The sequence below is a fragment of the Nicotiana attenuata genome, chromosome 7 (assembly GCF_001879085.1).
Source record: "Nicotiana attenuata strain UT chromosome 7, NIATTr2, whole genome shotgun sequence".
Lineage (NCBI taxonomy): Eukaryota > Viridiplantae > Streptophyta > Magnoliopsida > Solanales > Solanaceae > Nicotiana > Nicotiana attenuata.
In genome coordinates, this window is record NC_031995.1 from 110,828,280 (window position 1) to 110,848,308 (window position 20,029).

The 20,029-nt window shown below is 36.4% G+C and overlaps 2 protein-coding genes across 2 annotated transcripts in view; one reads left to right on the forward strand and one right to left on the reverse strand.

The window, feature by feature from the left end:
* On the forward strand, nucleotides 1,903-18,754 carry LOC109229700 (E3 ubiquitin-protein ligase UPL7). Its single transcript, XM_019395230.1, has 15 exons — nucleotides 1,903-2,218; nucleotides 2,330-2,452; nucleotides 3,221-3,461; nucleotides 4,621-5,195; nucleotides 8,075-9,043; nucleotides 9,147-9,481; nucleotides 11,950-12,228; nucleotides 12,326-12,578; nucleotides 14,348-14,518; nucleotides 14,599-14,691; nucleotides 15,213-15,320; nucleotides 15,634-15,750; nucleotides 17,278-17,367; nucleotides 17,524-17,618; nucleotides 18,628-18,754. The coding sequence occupies exons 1-14, from the start codon at nucleotides 2,195-2,197 to the stop codon at nucleotides 17,605-17,607; spliced, it is 3,462 nt and encodes a 1,153-aa protein (XP_019250775.1). The 5' UTR covers nucleotides 1,903-2,194; the 3' UTR covers nucleotides 17,608-17,618; nucleotides 18,628-18,754.
* Nucleotides 17,612-20,029, reverse strand: part of LOC109230362 (GDSL esterase/lipase At5g03820-like) — a 2,918-nt gene continuing 500 nt past the window's right edge. Inside the window, exons 2-5 of the mRNA XM_019395867.1 lie at nucleotides 19,814-19,944; nucleotides 19,497-19,730; nucleotides 18,600-19,015; nucleotides 17,612-18,337 (exon numbers count right to left, since the gene is read on the reverse strand). Coding sequence (XP_019251412.1) covers nucleotides 18,130-18,337; nucleotides 18,600-19,015; nucleotides 19,497-19,730; nucleotides 19,814-19,944 — 989 coding nt within the window. The 3' untranslated portion in view covers nucleotides 17,612-18,129. The remainder of the gene's footprint in view (nucleotides 18,338-18,599; nucleotides 19,016-19,496; nucleotides 19,731-19,813; nucleotides 19,945-20,029) is intronic.

Here is a 20,029-nt window from a genome sequence, read left to right on the forward strand (position 1 = left end):
ATTTTTAAATTAACTTAAAATAAAAGGCGATGCAATAAGCAATTATTAAATGGATTAATTTTAACTAAAAAGAAACTCTAAGCAGTAGTAAAAGCGCCATATAATTTATTATCATAAAACATCCTAAACCACCTTAAAAAATATTCACAACTACTATATAAACTCAACTATCACCTCCGTTTCTCAGAGAAGAAACAACTTGTCTGAAGTTGTTATATTAGCCCGTTAATTTTCTTTTATAAAAAAAGTGGATACATGTTAATTGGAGGTGGCCAAATAAGATACCATGTGAAATTTATGTTCGGGCTGCAGTCTGTCCAAATTGTTGGATCATAACTCATAACCAACGTAAAAGCCTATCGGAAAAGTGTTATAGTTTTGAACACATAATTTAGAAAAACTAAAATTTTGAATTCATCAAATTTAAATTATGAATTCATCTCATGTGAAGTGCACAGTTAGCCAATAATAAGATATATATTTACTTTTAAGCTACTGTTTAAAATATCTTTAGTTTTTAGCCACTACTTTATAAACTTTTACCCGCTCGGACGAAAATACCCTTCTGCTCATAAGATTCAGGACCAATTGTCCTTAACTTATGAGCTTGTAACTGTAAGTTCAGGACTAGTTGTCCTTAATTTATGAGCTTGTAAGTCTAAGTTTAGGACTACTTGTCCTTAACTTTTGAACTTGTAACTCTAAGTTCAAGACTACATGTCCTTAACTTTTGAACTTGGAACTCGAAGTTCAGGACTACCTGTCCTTAATTTCTGTGCTTGTAACTCTAAGTTAAGCACTATCTGTCCTTAATTTCTGTGCTTGTAACTCTAAATTAAGGACCAAGTGTCCTTAATTTTTGAACTTTCAACTCTAAGTTCAGGACCAAGTGTCCTTAACTTATGGGCTTGTTACTGTAAGTTCAGGACTAGCTCTCCTTAATTTATGAGCTTGTAAGTCTAAGTTAAGGACTACCTATCCTTAGTTTTTGAGCTTGTAACTCTAAGTTTAGGACTACCTGTCCTTAACTTTTGAACTTGTAACTCTAAGTTCAGGACTACATGTCCTTATTTTTTTTTAAGTTTAAAATTGAGACAAATGACAAATCCTGTATTTTTATTTTTTCCCTCTTGCTTTAAGATTTATTATGTATTCTTTAGGGTGTCAACTTATCACCAATCAATGCTTTCATGAAATAAGTTTACACGAACTGCACTTTTTGATGGACAATGTGTAACTTTTAAAGGTTCATGTGCGTAGCTCATAAGTGATAAACAAATATTAGGGCTTTTAGCATAGAGCAGAAAGATTCGCTGGAAAAAAAGGGAGACGGAGAGACTGGCAAGGAAGAGAACATGGACAGAAAAGAGATAGAAGAAAGGGTAACATTGTCTTTTCATATTAATTTTAATAGACTAGTGGCTACTTTTGCTTAGCATTAAAAATGCTGGGTAAAAAGTAAATACCACTTTAAAAAATGGCTATCCCGCGCAATTTTTACGTAACGTGCACGTAGCTTAAAAGCTCGTCTGGTTTAATATAATATAGCAGATTTTAGGCATCAAGTGCTTTTTGATACTTTAAAGCATATTTACCTATTTAGATAAAATATTGAAACAAAAAATAAATGGTGATATGTCAGTAAAAATTGATGATAAATATTTTGTTTTTATTATAATACATAAATATTCATAAATTTATTAATATTAGTTATCTTATTATTGGAGAATTCTCTGACAAAAGTAGCAAAAATTATTTGTATTTAGATAATTACTTTTGAGTAATATTTAGTGCTAAATATTAGTTTCGAATTTTCAAAATATTTGTTACTAAGCAAGAACGTAAAAAAGAAGGGAAAACAAAAAGAAACTTTGTCGGTAACATTATTGAAAAGCTTTTTATTGACCCAAAAAGAAGAAAAAAAAGAGAGAGAAGAAAAGCTTCTTTTTTCTCTTTTTATTTTTCCCTTCTGTTGATTTGACCAGATGTGAAACGCAAGCTTCTCTTCCGTAAGAATCTAATTGGTTAATGAGTTATCGTCATACGCATTCTGCAATGATGGTGTTTTTCTGTTAAGGAATCGGGTCAATAATTAAACCCGTTAACCCATAATCATATCCCCAACTATCTCCCGCTTTCTCTCAGTCCTTTTCCTCTCAAATCACATCGCTCGTATTAACCTTAATAATCCGCCATGAGCGAACCTCGAAAACACCAGGTTTGCATATAATTAATCATTTATGTAATTACTCATTTTCTTTGCATGATTTTGAATGCTAATTTGAGAATTTGGTTGATTTTGTTTTTTTTTTCCTCTCGTTTTGATCAGGTATCATTGCGAGGCGCAAGTGCGAAGGAGATTTCGAGGGATGTGCTTTTGGAAAAAGTTTCGCAAGAGAGAGCGTTGAGGAATTTTACTCGGCGAGCCACTTCTGCCGCGCGCTTAATTCAGGTCAGTTAATTCGGGTTTATTAGCTTAATTATATTATAGTAATTCAGCTCGTCTGATACATGAGTTATGATCGATATACAGTGCTTGATTGTGTAGTATGATTTTCGTTTACGATACTGTATATTGAATGTGTCATTTTGCTAGAAATGTCGTGCTAACGTCTACATTTAAAAACTAGGAGATAATCATATAATTGTGTGCTAGTGGTTTTTCATTGTCAAAATGGTCAAATTACTGTATTTGTTTTTAATTCAGCGCGTGTTGGAGCTTTACTCTCTTTGAATTGATTGTATTATCTGGATGATCCAGCCAGTAGTCATATGCTTGTCTCATTCATTAAGCCGTGCATGTGTAAGTTTGAACTAATTCAGATTGTCACACTGCGAATTAATAACTAGCAAAGAAGTTATTATGCTCTGATTTTTAAATGTGCCTTTTTTAAAATCCTTTTTGTAAGTCACCTATGAAAGTAAAAAAAAAAAAAGAAAAGGTTCTCTCAGTGAGGTCGATCTGTTTCACAAAATGGTTAGAATGTACCTCAGTACTAGTAACAGTCAAATACAGATAGTTGGGGGCTGAAATTCGCTGAACCAAGTCAATAATTGAGAGAATGATCAGGAGATGCTATTCAATTGTATTTGTTGGCTATCTTTTTGGTTTACATGTATTTAGCTATTTGGATGAACTTGAGAAGTAAAACTAAAGCTTGAATAGTATGCTTCAAGTATGATTGACAACTATGAATGCGACTGCTTAAAATATGTGCAGAGAGCTTGGCAGCGTTATAAAGTTAAAAAATCTGTAGCCCTAGAGCTTCAGCAGCAGTGGGAATCAATGATAAATAGTCATCTTGCTCCTCTAAAGAAATCGTATATATCCAGCCAAGTCCTGAGGCCTTTTATTTTCTTTACTACATTCTTGTTGGCACGGTATAGAAGAATTCAAGACAGAGAAAAAGATTGCATCAGGAGTTGCTTTAGAGTTATCTTGGAGAGCATAAACTCAACCGGTATGCTATTCTTATATTTTTTCTAGCTTTTAAGTTTCTATGCAATTTTATAGTCCTGATTGTCTTACTGTAACTATTGTGTTTTGCAAGTTTTGGCACGAAAAGTATTCCTTTTCTCGTTCTACTATTATGATTTCATACAAAACATGGTTATAGAGTAATTCTTAACTGTCAGAAAGCTGTGTGAATTTCTATGCTGCACAAGGCAAGTCCATTAATCTAGTCCTTTTTAATTTTGGTTAAAGTTATGCCAGGTAAAGAGAATTGCTTATAATATTTTAACTTTGGCTTCATTTAGGCTATGATTCTTTTGCTGCATTAGATATTTTTTCATCATGTATTTTACAGTATTTCATGTGAAATGATGGACTATACTTCTAGACTGAGTGATTGAGTAGTAATTAGGGCGTAAATTACTCTGCTGAGATGCTTGAGGCGGGATATTCAAATAACCCTTGTGCTGGCACAGTTGTGGGTCAGATAGGATAATAGTTTTGTTCTGTCATAATTTCTTCTATCCTTCGCTTCATTATCACCCATGGAACCAATGAAAAAAGAGAAGAATGCCTAGCATTCGGAAGGAAATAAAGCTTTTTTAACCTGATTCTACTTCTCGCCTGAGTTATTTCTAATTTGCTAACTCCATGACGCACAACTTGCTTTCTTTCGCTATTAGTTCCAAATTTGGAACCATAAGCACAAACATCAGCTATAAATCCTTGCTCCTTGCCCAATCAAAAATAAATAAATAATAAAAAATCCCGTCCCTTGCATGATCCGCGTTTATCTTGTGCTATTTGTTAGTTAAGTTGATTAGGTTACAGCATATGTTGACTTTCACTGTTTCTTTTTTAGATCCTCATGGAAATTTTTGCTCAATGGCTATAGGAACCGTGGAAGAGAGAAATTTTTTTGAGTTATTTCTAATTTGCTAACTCCATGACGCAAAACTTGCTTTCTTTCGCTATTAGTTCCCAAATTTGGAACCATAAGCACAAATATCAGCTATAAATCCTTGCTCCTTGCCCAATCAAAAATAAATAAATAATAAAAAATCCTGTCCCTTGCATGATCTGCGTTTATCTTGTGCTATTTGTTAGTTAAGTTGATTAGGTTACAGCATATGTTGACTTTCTCTGTCTATTTCTTTCTTTTTTAGATCCTCATGGAAACTTTTGCTCAATGGCTATTGGAACCGTGGAAGAGAGAAAAGTTTGGAATTATCAAGCAAAGAAGTTGATTACCATGTGCTTGTTTATTTTAACAGAATATGATATGTCCTGTCACAAGAATAACGATGTTTTACTTACATCGTTAGCAATGCGGTTGGCAGTAATTCTGACCGATGTGAAAGGTTGGAGGTGCATCAGCGATAACAATATACAGGGTGCATTAGTGGCAGTTAGGGATTTAGTTCAGTTCATGGGAAGTATTAGAAGTGGACTATACAATTCTGTAAGGAGGTACCTTTGTAAACTTGAAGCTCCTTGTTCCTTTCAGGCGGCAGATGAACGGTTATTGATAACTGCAAGTGCAATTACTTTAGCACTACGACCATTTCATGTTGCGAACTTAGTTGTGGATAAAAATGTCTTACTAGAAATGCAGAGTGCTGCTGAGCAATACTGTGCTTATCTACTTACAATACCTTGGATTGCTCAACGGTTACCAATGGTGTTGATTCCGCCTTTGAAACACAAGTCTGTGTTAACACCTTGCTTGAGGATTCTATTGGTAAGTTTGGCATAGTAAAGGAAATAATTTACTGTTTACTGTTGCAACAAATTAGAAGTGTATATGCTTGTAGTTACATAATTTTGTCAGCTGTGGGCTAGAAAAATCTACCAGACAATCACAAGAATGAGTCAATTGGTTCCACTTCATTTTAAACATATAGAAATACTTTTCTCCTGAATAAACTTTGCTAAGGCTGAGGTTTAATCTGTCTTTCTTTGGCCGTAGAATTTTTTCTGGAATTTAACTGTTTTTTTGTTTTGAAATTTTTGGGGTAATACTTGGTTGCATTTGCAATTTATACACCTAAACTATGGGGTGTTTGTATTACTTCCTTGAACTTCATCTTTTTCCGTATCTGTGTAGCACCCTGGAACAAGATCTAGTGGAAGTGATAATCACACACTAACCACGTGGATTTCTTAAACACATGACATCTTTTTAATATTAAATAATATTTCCTTTTTAAACTTGCAATTTTAGGACCATTTTTTTGGCAAGATCTATATATAGTTAGGCCGAAATCTTATCTTTTCTTTTAGCGTAGCTACAATTCTACATTTAAACGCGTGGCATTTCTTCCAAATTAAATAATTCTATTTTCTGTTTAAACTCCTGCATTTTTTTGGGATTCATTTTGTCAGGGCAGATCTGTAACAAGCTTGGTCAGAATTTCATTTTTTGGGTGTTGCTACAGTTGCAAACATTTTACTTTAAATTAGATAAACATTTTGCTTAACTCAAGCATTTTTTGGAATCCATATTTTCCCACCAGATCTGTGAAAAGCGTGGCTGCAATTCTATTTCATTTGGGTCAGATCCAGCACTCTAAACAAAAGAACAAATAAATGAGAGAAATAAAGAAGAAAAAGCTAGAAAAGTTTACACAGTTGTATATAACCATGTTAGTTGTAGGAAGAAAAAGCCAGTGTAGCTTCTTTATATTATATTTTTTTTGCTCTCACGCGCCACACAAGAGTTGGACCTACTCTATGCCACTTGGCACTTCAGGTGGTAATAGATAGGTAAAATGGAAGTTCAGTGGGTAAAATAAACACTTCATAGTTTAGGTGTGTAAGTTGCAAATGGAGCCAAATTTAGAGAGGTTTTATTTATTATTCACATCATTAGCTTTATTATTTTCTTTGTTGCTTGTGGTGAGTGATTCATTAGTACTTTCTTTTCACCATGTTGTACAAAAAGAGTTATCAGTTGGACCATTGGATGATTTCTAAAAGCTTGGCACTTCATGCTCATGGTATGATGCATAACAAATATAGATAGTGGTTGCATGATATTTGTACCATATCACCCCCCTCTCCCCTGCGCCACCAAAAAAAGAAAAAACCATTACTATATGCTTGTCAAATTGATATTTTAAGTCTCAACTGATTTGGTTCTATTGACAAGGGGAATCTATGGAAGCATGCGATTGAAGCTAGATATGGAATGAATGTACGATGGTGCTGTAAGTAGTCATAGCCTGCTATGGAATTTCAATCTTCAAGTAAATCAGGAATGTGTGGTAGGAATTTGATGAGATGATGAGATTATTGGTGGAAAATGGCAGAAGAATAAGGCTTTGGCAGGATAGATGGATAGAAAACGAGAGTCCTATTCGTAAACCTATACATCTTGTCTGCGACAAAGATTTTTCTATTACAGAGGATTGAAAAAGGAACTGGAATTGAATATTTCATTAGAAGAAATCTGAAAGAAGAAAAAAATGGATAGTATTAGGATTCTGCTCGTTAAATTAGACGGAATGGTGCCATTGGACCATTAGCCTGACTCCCTTCAATGGTCTATCAAGAGTGGTTAGGATTTTTCAGTAAAGTCATGCTATGACTAGCTGCTAAGGAAAATTTTTGGAGAGCTATCTTAGTGGACATGGAAGATGATTTGGAGGCTCAGAGCACTTAGGATTCTTTTGGATGTGTAGCACACGAGGCACTTAGGATTCTTTTGGATGTGTAGCACATGAGGCACACTTAACACGTAATAACCTACTAAAAAGGGGTTCCAGTTATGCAGCAGATGCTATTTATGCTATCATCTGCTGTGTACATGGAACCCCTCTTTAGTAGGTTATCACGTGCTAAGCGTGCTTTGTTCTGTTGTATCCACCCAATAAGGATTCCACTTATTCAACAGATGTTACTACTGCATAAAATGTACTGAATTTGTAAATACATTCTTGCATGGTAAATATATATGATGGACATCATGCATGTTTGTAAACTTATTTTGAGGGATTATGGGCGAAGTTTGACAATCTATAAGCTGCAGTAAACCGTCGCTAGAGACAAAGGATAAATAATAGCCAAAAGCAATATATGGAGAGTTACCCCTTACTGTACATTTGGACAATTTGGATGGAAAGGAACCATAGATATTTTGATTAGCCTTATCTTTGTCTTTTGTAGTACTTAGATGCTCGCGATCATGTTTTTTGTGGTTTAGTAGAAATGTTGTAAATGATTTTGGTAATTTGCTGAAAGTTATTGTCCCCTTAGACTTATCTTACCTTTTTCATATAAAAAAAGTTATAGACCCCTTACATACTTGAAGGAGTGAATCGCAGATGATTTTGTAACACTCTTAATAATCCTTGACGCTGTAGTTTGTTTACAAAATATTGTCTTATATAAAAAGCTGGACATTTGACTATAAGTTCCCTTAAATTGCTGAGACAGCTTGCATTAACACTTACTGGTTTCATTTTGGTGATCATCTCTATATCAACAATTACTTTGTGCAGATTACTGTATTGATACCTTTCCAGAGTTGGATTACCATCTATATTTTGCATTATTTCTAATGTGATCAAGGATATTAGAATGTGAAGGGACTGATCATACTGTGACAGGTGATGGCAGATGTCAAAAGAGCAAATTCTAAAGCATATGTCAGATGTTGATCAGATGACGAGTTCTTCTCATAACAGGGTGATGCCACCAGTTGGTTGGGCTCTTGCAAATTTTATATACCTTTCTACAGCCAGCGAAAGCAATATCTCAGATTCTGGAAAGTTAGTGTCTGGTTTAGACCGTCAATCCTATGTCCATGTTGTGATTACTCTGGCAGAGAAATTATTGGCTCAGATTGAAAGGGCTGGATGGGTGAGAAAGGAGGATCAAGAAGTTCAAGGTGACGGAAATTTTGTTGAAGCCGAGACAACTTTTGAATCCTTGAAGACATCATACATGGACCTTTTTAAGCCTGTTTGTCTGCAGAGACATCTGATGGAACTTTTAGTGTTAGAAAAAGATGGTCTTGTTCAGAGAGCTGAAAGTCTACCATCATGTGGAGCAGAATCTTCTGGGAGCTGTGAATTGCTTGATGTTTCTTACTACTATTCATGCATGCTCAGAATATTTTCTGTTTTGAATCCAGTGCTAGGGGCAATGCCAGTTCTCAACATGCTATCTTTTACTCCTGGTTTTCTTTCTAACCTGTGGGGAACTCTCGAAGAATCATTTTTTCCAGGAAAGAATCTTGTCGGTAAGGGCAAATATTTGGATCAAAGTACAGTTTCTGAAAACAAGATTCTTGAAGTTTCCCAGGGAAAGCAAAAACATTCTTCTAAAGATGCAGGCAGCAAATGGGCTAGTGTATTTCAAAAGATAACCGGGAAATCACAAACTGAGTTCAAAAGTGTGGATCCGCTTGATGGAAAATCTAATACAGTGCACATTGACGATCTCTCTGATATATGGGACATTGAACTGCTAAGGCAGGGTCCTGATGGCATATCAAAAGATATGTCTTGTCTGCTACATCTGTTTTGCGCTAGCTATTCACACATGTTGTTAGTTCTTGATGACCTAGAGTTTTATGAGAAACAGGTCAGATTTCTTTATTACTTTAATATTTCATGCAATATTTGATATTCCAATGTCTTCGGCATGATATTAATAACACCTGAAAGTGAGAGTTGCATGAATGTAGGTTCCTTTTACACTGGAACGGCAGCAGAAAATTGTGTCGGTGCTGAACACATTGGTTTACAATACAATGTCCCACGGTATTGGTCCAAAAAGTAGACTTTTGACAGATTCTGCTATTAAATGCCTTCATTTATTATATGAAAGGGATTGCAGGCACCAATTTTGCCCTCCTACTTTGTGGCTTTCTCCGGGTAGAAATAATCGGCCGCCCATTGCTGTAGCTGCTAGGACTCATGAAGTTTTATCAGCTACTTCAAATGTTGATGATGCCTCAACCTCTTTGAGCATGGGCTCCATCATTACTGTTATCCCACACATCTTTCCATTTGAAGAAAGGTAGTTTTGACCTGAAAAGCTCATCATTAGCTGTAATAATTCGTCATTTATTTACCTTTAAGTTTATTATGGCACTTTTAACTCCTAGAGCGTACCCAAATGCTTCTTTCCCATGCTTGACATTGGCAGAGGGTAGAGGTTTTCCTCTGCAACTCAGCTGTACCTTTCAGCTTTGTTAGTTCTGGAGAATTACTTAAAATTCATATCTATTTGTTCATATTTTTGTTGTACTCTTCCTCTTCCACCTTAAGATATATAGTAATTGACCAAATTGTCATACTTGCTACTGACTCCACGGAAGATCATTCCTTAGCTTGCTGTACTTGTGGATTTATCACATATCATCAACTACGCCTCAATTTTAACTTAGATGGGGTCAAATATATGAATCCTCTTTATTCACTGTGTGTTATTCAGGTTTATTTCATTACGACGAATACCAACTACAACTGACTCTCAAACCAGTTGGTGTCGGCTCTACGAATCCTCTACATCCATTCCCATCCTTTATGGCCATTTTATTCCTTTACTAGATAATTAATCCTTTAGGAGAAATTAGGGATTCTCTAAAAGTAGGATTCTGTAAATCTCGCATATATCTTTACACTGTCATGCAAGACCCCTTTCAAATACAGATAACGTGAATGTGCCAATAATGACAGCATAATTCCAACTAGAGTATTACCTATAAGGATACTTTGCTTTCATTGTATTTCGTTCTTGGATAAGTTCACATGGATTTCATGAAGTATTGCAGGTCTTTTGAGATGACATTCTTCTATGTGATTTTTTAGGTCTGATTCCTTTTTAACACCTTGAATATGTTGTTCACAACTACGACCTGGTGCATTGAGGTCTACATATAACATGATCAAAATATCTCAAGTGACCTTTCTCACTCTTTCCTCTATATGTGCTACTTGCACCTTCTGTTCTATGTCATAATTTCTAATCTTGTATATTATTGTTTGACTATACATCCATCTTAATATTCTTAGGTGCCACTTGCACCTTCTGTTATATGTCATCATTTCTAATGTACATCCATCTTAAATTGTTGCCTTCGTTTCGGTTTTCTAATTGCACTACCTAGTGTTAGTTTTTTGTTTTCGCTTGGTTTTCTAATTGGTTTGCTTGTCATTGCCCCTTCCTTTTATCTTTCCTGAGCCGAGGGTCTACTGGAAACAACCTCTCTGCCTTTTTAAAGGTAGGGGTAAGGTCTGCGTACACACTACCCTCCCCAGATCCCACTTGTGCTAACACACTGGGTTTTTTTTGGTTGTTGTTGTACATCCATCTTAATATTCTGTTAGATCTCACAGTTATCCTATCCTGCACACACATACTTATCTCTAACTAGATAAGAAAAACTCCTGACAAAATAATGACCTCATATAAGTGTAACAACAAAAGCAACTAAGCTTTAATCACAATTTCTTGGTATCACCTATATGGGTCTATTGTGTTCCCTTATGTGGAAGGGAACTCTATAAGGCCTTTTGGGGGATATAAATATATCTCTTTGGACCATGATGGAATTTTTATAGTGATCATCATTTGCTGTAGGTATTTTCTCGATGCCGGGGTGAAGAAGCTAATAACACTAAGACCACCAAATTTGATTTGTGACTTTAGTTTCTTCCACTGCTGACTGCTATAGCCTTTTGCACATTGGAGTATAAAATTCCTATCATTAATCAAGGTAGTTCTGTCAGTCTTTCTGGTTGGATTTTTGTGGTCTAACCCTTCATCTAAGATGTTAATATATTACTCTCCTTTTTGTGTTGCCAATAAGGAACTTTATGAACTGGAAACTTCAAATGCTCCATCTTTTCAACATCTCAGTGGCATAAATATATATATGTAACATGGTTGTGTGGAAATTTTGAGTATTTCTTTAGTAACAAGGAATTGTACTTATTTTTGGTCCTCTGTGTATGCCGATGTTGCATATTGGCTCAAACAACTGAGGTTAGTCTCATAAGTCCAATGTAATTGTGAAAGATTGATTTTTTCTTTGATTTGTAGATAAAGAGATGTTAATTGTCCTACATTGGTGGAAGAAGCTGGTTGTCTCTTTATATGGTCTTGAACAATCCTCACCTCATGAGCTAGCTTTTGGGGTTGAGTAAGACCCAAGGTCCAGTTTTTATCATGGTATAGAGCCAGACCAATTCCTATCGTTGGGTTACTTAGTCTTGGGCCCCCATATTATGTTGTCCATGCTCCATATGTCCGGACGTGCTGGAAGTGTTTAGTGTCCTGCATTAGTGGAGAAAATGGGTTGGTCTCCTTATTTGGTCTTGGGAAATCCTCATCTCATGAGCTAGCTTTTGGAGTTGAGTTAATTTCTTAGGACTTAATGAATTCAAATGTGTAGTTCTTGCATCAAAGGTAGCTTCTTGGAATTGCACAAGCAACTGTTTCTTGTCTAGGAGTGCTCAAAATCATTTCTTGGTTCTTGACAGGGTTGAGATGTTCAGAGAATTCATCAACATGGATAAAGTATCAAGAAAAATGGCTGGTGAAGTTGTTGGACCTGGAGCACGTTCTGCAGAGATTGTAATTCGTCGTGGTCATATTGTTGAAGATGGATTTCAGCAGCTAAATAACTTAGGATCAAGGCTAAAGTCCAGCATTCACGTCTCTTTCGTGAATGAGTCTGGTCTTCCAGAGGCCGGCCTGGACTATGGTGGGTTGTCCAAGGAATTTTTGACAGAAATAGCCAAAGCAGCTTTCTCACCTGAGTGAGTTGCCTGTGCTTATGTAGTTATCCAGTTAGCCATCTCATTCTTTTCTCTCTGAAATGACTGGAGGTCTTTGTAATTGGCTCTATTTTGTAAGGTACGGGCTGTTCACACAGACCACAACCTCAGATAGACATCTTATTCCTAATACAGCTGCAAGATTTGTGGACAATGGAATTCAGATGATCGAGTTTCTTGGGAGAATTGTAGGCAAAGCACTTTATGAAGGAATATTGCTAGATTATTCCTTTTCTCATGTTTTTGTGCAAAAGCTGTTGGGCCGCTATAGCTTTATTGATGAATTATCTACACTTGATCCTGAGCTATACAGGAATCTGATGTATGTTAAGGTAAATTCTTCTATTCACTTCTAGAAAGTTCTGGTAAGAGTTACAGATGATATCTAGTAAAAGACTAGCAAAAGATAGTAACTAATTACTCCTTGTGATACTCACTTTGATGTGTTCTAGAAGAGCTCTGGAAGGTGCAGGAAACTCCATCACCAAAACCAGCACTGATAGAAAAACAGATGTTTCTATTTGCATTTAACAGAATGTTCAAAAAACTCTTTAATCCCTTTAATCTCTACTATATTTAAGTGGATATAGTTCAAAAAAGTGTTTATACTAATCTATGTTTCTATTGAGACTTCTTTCCTAAACACCCTCTTATTTTATTTTTTCTGAAATATTGCTTGTGAAAGAAAAAAAACAAATACGTAAAACATCTATGGAATTCATAATTATTCAGTTCCTGTATATGCTGAAATGTGAAAAGTGATTGGTCATTGAGGAGATTTAGCTTAGGGCTGAGAAGTAAGTAGACTCCAACACTCATTTCCAATTTCTTTTGCGTTTAAGTGCCTTTCAGCGTTTAAAAGGCTCATTCTTCTTTCCTGTTAAATACTCAAATGTATCAAAGCACGTAGAGATTTTCGATTTGAATTTCACCATCACTCATAGAAAATATTTACATGTGTTTGGCGAAAGAAAAAGAAGTAAGCCTGCATGTGATGAATGTGTTGCAGACCTAAAATAAATTAAATAAAAGTACCCATTTGTAACTGTTTAAACCTTCTTTACTTTGATACTGTATTGATGAAGAAATAGGATTCAAAAAAAGTTGTTGTATAAAAAAAGAATTGTTACCAGAAATGTGATAGGAAGCTCCTTAGTTAATGACCTAAGGTTGAAGAGCGGAGGACTCGACAACACAAGAAACAGGATTACTGATTTAAGTAGCATGTAATACTTGTGGAGAAGACTGTTAGTGTTTGAAACTGAAGGAACTTAGTGTAAACTGCCATGTAAGCTCTATTGTTTGAATTAGTGGATTTCATGTCTTTAAGGATTACATAAAGATGTCGCTAGAAATGTTGCAAATATAATCTGGTTATCAGAAAATTATAACAGTTGCTTAAAATTGTACCGGAAATAATTGGAAAGAGGCGACAACGGGAATTGTAACCGGAAAGAGGCGTGGTGCTTCCAGAACACTCCTCGAATGAGGCATTGGAATTTAACAAAAAGATGGAAGATCGCTGAAAAGATGCATGGTGCTGCTGGAACTTTTGTGGGAAATAAGAGGGCTGCAGTCAGTGGCGGAGCCAGGATCTTCACGAAGGGGGTTCAAAAATTTTTTTTTGTAGCTAGCGGGTATTGAACCCATGACCTTATGTAGACTTTGAACCCCCTTGACCACTAAACCACACTTTTGGATTGTGTTAAGGGTGTTCAAAACTTAATATATAGAGGTAAAAAACAGATTTTGCCTTATACAGTGTAATTTTTCGGCTAAGGGTGTTCGGGTGAACACCCTTGCGCCCCCCTAAATCCGCCCCTGGCTGCAGTCATAGCAGATGTTATGTAGGTCTCTTTTGAGATTGTAAAGGCTCTGATAATATGTGAAAACAAGAAAATAAATGTATTAGTGATTTGATTAATATGGAATATAGACACACCTACTTATAAGTATACTAATGATAGTCTTGTAATGAGGGACAGTATCTAACATAACCAACTATTCAGCAACACCAAACCTCCATATTCATATCCATATCCAATTTTTATGGAAGTATGGAACTATGCATAAGACTTATACTTTGTTTCTCTCTATGCAGCACTATGATGGTGATATCAAGGACCTCGCATTGGATTTTACAGTTACTGAAGAATCATTAGGGAAACACCTTGTCATTGAGCTTAAACCTGGTGGGAAGGATATTTCTGTAACAAAAGAGAACATGCTGCAATATGTTCATGCAATGGCAGATTTTAAACTTAATCGGCAGGTCTGGATATTTGTGCTCCAGCATTGAGATGCCCATTTCTCTGGTATTAGTGACTTATTGTTTCCAGCACGCAATTGCAGATACTTCCTTTCTCAAATGCATTTTATAGAGGATTGTCGGACCTTATATCGCCTTCCTGGTTAAAGTTGTTTAATGCAAGTGAATTTAATCAGGTAATTACCTCTGCGCATATCTTAGCAGAACTTCATTTTCAGTTTTAGTAGCTTTTTGTACAATTTTCATGCCCTTTTGTTCACCCCTTCCACATTTATTATAGCACCGAGTTTTGAACCTTGCGCCACTTTTCTCGATTATCAAAAAAAATATTCAAAGAATTTCATTGTATTCCTCATGCTGTATGAGATTCTACTATCAACTGACCTCTCCTTGTTCTTTCAATACTAGTTTTGGGCTCATCCATTTAACGAGGATTGGTTTGTCATGCTTGTAAATGCCAAATGCATCGGCCACGCCTCTGCTAATTTTGTTTTTTCTTTTTCTTTATCTTATCTGGTTCTCTACATTTCTCTAATAATTGAGGAAGTTATGTGACATGACATACAGACCATAGAATGAAAGGCATAAACAAACTACGTTGAATGCATATGCTTTGTTGAAAGCCACATGTGCCACAAAAGCTTTCCTTTGCTGGACTGCATGCTTCTGTGTCAGCTAATCCAAAGTGTATATCCAGTTGCTTTCAGGAGGAAACCATGATATTGACATTGATGATTTAAGGAAAAACACACGCTATACTGGAGGTTACTCAGAAGGGAGTCGGACAGTTAAACTCTTTTGGGAGGTAGACATGAATTTTCCCTCTCCTCTTTTTTCTTGTTATTTTATGAAACTACAAACGTGATCTAGATCAGTTGAATTTTCCCTCTCCTCCTCTTCTTTCTTGTTATCTTATGAAACTACAAATGTGATTTCCATCAGTCTACTTGAACCATCTCATCTGAACATCTCTCAACATTAAGGAACTTGGTCTAAGCAGAGATCTTTTATTATTTTGTATTATCTAACCATATGTATGTGTTTGCTAGTGTTAAAGTGGGAGAATAAATTATTAAAGACAATTGGGCATTTGATAACTAATTGTTCTTGTGGTTCAGGTATTTTCGAATTTTGAACCAAGAGAACGGTGTTTGCTGCTTAAGTTTGTGACAAGTTGTTCGCGAGCTCCTTTGCTTGGATTCAAACATCTGCAGCCAACCTTCACTATTCACAAGGTATGAGCCTACTAACTACCCCCCCCCCCCCCCCAAACCCCCAAAAAAAAAAAAATCACCCAGCACCCATGACGATGATAAACAGATAATGAGTTTAAAACTGAGAATTTTATTATAGACAATGCTAATTCAAAATGGTCAACTGATGATGGTGAAAGTATAACAAGGGGCCAAAGGTGTTGAGAGTTAAACTAGCGACAGAACTCGGAAATAGGAGGGCAAGCAAAGTATCTATTGGCAGGTGAACTGGTGTGAAATTATTGGTTAACTGGCTCCTGTGCTTCATTTGGATGGAAAATGCAGGAAAGATGATTTTTATTTGTTTTATATCTTCTTGTAACAAATTCCTGCAAAATCCTGGTAAAGAAACAGTAATCTGGGGCCAACTAGCAGATGTTTTCTTCTTCATACAGAGAGACTGAAAATTTGTGTGGAAGTGAGCAGGACCTAAGTCTCCTAATAGAGTTTAAACTAACGTGCTAGTGCTGGGATAACTTCCTCCTGTAAGCCACTGGCCGATAAGGATCACAGCTTCAGAGTACATCGTCAGATATGTGGTGGATTTTAGATACACTCAGTATCTTGTGCTTTATGGAAGCTGAAAGGAGGCAGTCTTGATTTTGGTTGAATTGTAGGCAGTAGACCGTGAGAACGGAGAAATGCCTGTACTTTTTCGGATGGATACTATCTATCGTTGTTATGCTTCTCAGTTTGCTTCAATGATATGAGGAATGTGATGCAGAGAAAACTCTTGTACATTGTCCCTTCTAATTAAAACAAACTAAAACTAATCAGAGAAGCCCCTTCCTAAAAAGAAACCTAATTTTATGAAGTAAGCAAATTAAAGACGGAAACAAATACTTCACTTGATCTGGGCCACATTATGTATCATGCAGACATGCACTTCTGTTTAAATCAACATTTGGCAAAACCTTTCTTTTCTCTTTAATTTTCTATGCAAAACAACTTAATCAATTAACATATTTTACAACAACAACAATCCAGTGAAATCCCACAAGTGGGGTTTGGGGAGGGTAAAGTATGCGCAGACCTTACCCCTACCTTAATCAATTAACATATTTTATTAACTATAATGAGAGGAACATTTTCATTAACTTTCTGGCATTTATCTTTATCATGTACTTGTTCTCGTGTGTGAGTTTGCAATTGTGGTTCCTCATACACTCTTCGTTGATAAATAACATACTGTTCATGCTTCACCTCTTCCCTGTAATCACTCAACACCAGCATCGTTAAGAATCTAACACTTCTGGCTAGCGAATGTTTGTTGCACTTCCTTATTCCCTCTCCTGCTTTCACCTTCCCTTCTCTATGTTCTAAAGGCCTGTTTTGACCTTGCTCTTTTTCATTCTAGGAAGAGGGGGGAGATGAACATTGAAACAAAAGAAATACAAAAAAGTATCAAAAGAAAGGGAAGGGGAAATTAGAGAAAACGCACATACCGATAGTTTTAATGGAATACCTTGATTACCAGCGCTTAATAGTAATGAAATTTCGTAAATATAGGTTTCATGTGATTTGCCACTATTGGCGACATTCGGGGGACAGGATGTTGATCGGCTTCCTTCAGCTTCTACTTGCTACAACACTCTCAAGGTACAATATCTTTGATTATTCTACGTTAACTTTGAGGTATCAAATGCACCAAATCCAACTCATATAGTCAAATGGAAAATCAAATTAGCTTTCAACAATAGGACCTCTTTCTGTCAAACATACTGCAATATGTCCTTTTTCTTCTGCCTTTGACAGCTTCCGACATACAAACGCCAGAATACGTTGAGAGCAAAGCTTCTATATGCTATCAATTCCAATGCTGGATTCGAGCTTTCATAGTTGTTGATCAGGTAAAGTGGTTCTCTTTGTTTGTAAACACAAAAGCTAGTAGAAGATTACCCCCATCAAAAAGAAGAAAAAAAGAAGCTACATACCAGAAGTTTAAAATTTTTTGCCTTTTTTTTTGTCTCCTTTTTTTTTTGTGCGACTAAAATGGAATACTTAGTGAACTTACTTTATATGAGTCTTCCTTTTTTTTTATTCTGGGTAGGCAATCAAGTAGAATATATAGAGTTGAATAGAGCTCGTCTCATGGGATAACTCAAAAGACTTAAATAGAACTGTTGTTTCTGCTGACTTTTATGTGACAATGATGGTACATCAAATACTGAAAACATATTCCCAAGCTGGGAAGGTTGTCAGATGTGTGATACTTAGCTGTAACTGCTTTCATACGAGATATACTATAGCTTGAATGAACTAAGACCAACATAAAGCCTCTTTCAAGTCGGAAAGTAACTATAAAACAATATCATGGAAGGGGTGAACTACAAAGTAGACGGTTTCTGCAGCTTTGAGGCTTTAAGAGATGAGCTCAAAGCCCTGTTCCAACAGACTTTGAGCCAATTTCTCATTTGCTGTTTCTGAGGGATGAAATCCATCCCAGAAGACATAATTTGTAGCATTGGAGCATGTTCCAATGGACCTGGCATTACAAAGGAACGATGTTTCTATCATACCTGTCCCGCAACAAGCCTTCCTTGATTCAAAAAATCCTGGAAAAGAGGAAGATTATTAGAGGAAATTGTGATAAAGTGTCCTCTTTGATTCCAAAAGATAGTTAATCGTGACCCCCCCCCCCCCCCCCCTCTCCCTTGCGGCTCCCTTCTTGTGCGGAAAAGGTGGTCTTTCCTAATTTTCCTCTGTGATTTTACAATGCTGTAAGAAATTTCCATTGCTTCCTTTTGTCAAATTTCAAGCTCCTTTATTATGTAAACGAGACACGACTTCCTGTTCCTTTTTTGTTGTTGAACAATAAAATTCTGTGTTACGTGTTTGTGCTTTCCAAAACTTTTGAAGGTTGGCCGAGTTTGAGAAAAGAAAGGAAAAGGAGAAGGGAGAAAAAGTTCCAGCACATACCATTCTCTACAGGTTTTGTGATCAGATCAAAGAGAGGCTGATAGATGTCGAAGACTACGAGCTTGATGCCAGGAAGCTTGCTCTTTAGATTTTGAGATGTCCTGTTGAGCTTATTGTTGAAGGAGATTGCATCTTTGTTCAGTCTTGCAACGCAGTGGTTGGTTCCTGCACCGAACAAAGTAATGGCAGCTGGCAAACAACCAGTTGGTGGCAGAGTTGTGACCCCAATCTTCCTTGCTCCTAAACCGTAGAGGTTCTGTCCATAGATCACTGCTGATATTATATTGAGGACTGGCTTGTATATAATATAACAATTTACGTATGATATTTTTTAGTTCGTATGTTAAGTACAGCTTGATCTGATTTCTTGATGTGGCTTAGTATTTTGGGAGTACAGATTGTGATAGTGTCCAGCTTATTTTTTCAGGGTAAGTCTACCTGGTGCTCAAGTGTATGTCATCCATGTTCATCCTGTAACAGTCTTTCGGTATTTGCTAAGTGCTTGTTATTATTCAAGCATGGGCAAGCTTGCTCCTATTTGTCAAATGGGAGTTGGAACTTAAATTTATTCTACAGGGCTCTTACCACCGTACCAAAATACTAGGAGATTCTATTTTAATGGTGTGGCCAAATGAGCTTGAGTTAAGACATTATAGTAGGTTGGTTCGAAATGCATTTGCATTTGACAATGCTCTTATGGGAAAGGGTTATGGCTAGAAATTCCATGCAGGTTACCCGGATATTTGAATCAATAGTTCACGGATACAATGAAAGCGCTAACAATTAGTACACAGATGAGGAAGTCAGACCTGAACAAATGTAGAGTATGACTGCATGAGGATATCGGAGAACTGATCAGGTGAGTAGACTCTGTTGAGTAGTGGATTTATATAGTAGTTTTGAATAAAGTCACTGCTCCCTGCACTTATAAGATGTATACTTCCTGAGAATATGTTATTAGCCTTGGCCCTCCCTACCAGATTCACTACTTTCCTTTGCCACACCCTGTAATATTTTAGTTGATGTGGCAACGTTAGAGCACGCTGCAAAAACCATGACATTTCCAAGTTAGTCATACTCAACAGTCCACAGATTTCTATTCTCATGCATACAGTTTAATACTTACATATAGTTTAGCAGTCCTGTCATAATAACCGGAAGAAGCAGAGGCAAAGTTGACGCCAGTCAGAATTCTGTTCCCTCTAGCTTCTCGGCTCAGGTAAGCTGGTGGGTACGAAGTGAACCCAAGATACTCAGCTGTAGATTAGGACATGCATGTGTGAGAAACAACGGAGGACTTTTACCTTTTTTTGGTGGGTTTTTTTTTTTTTTTGGGGGGGGG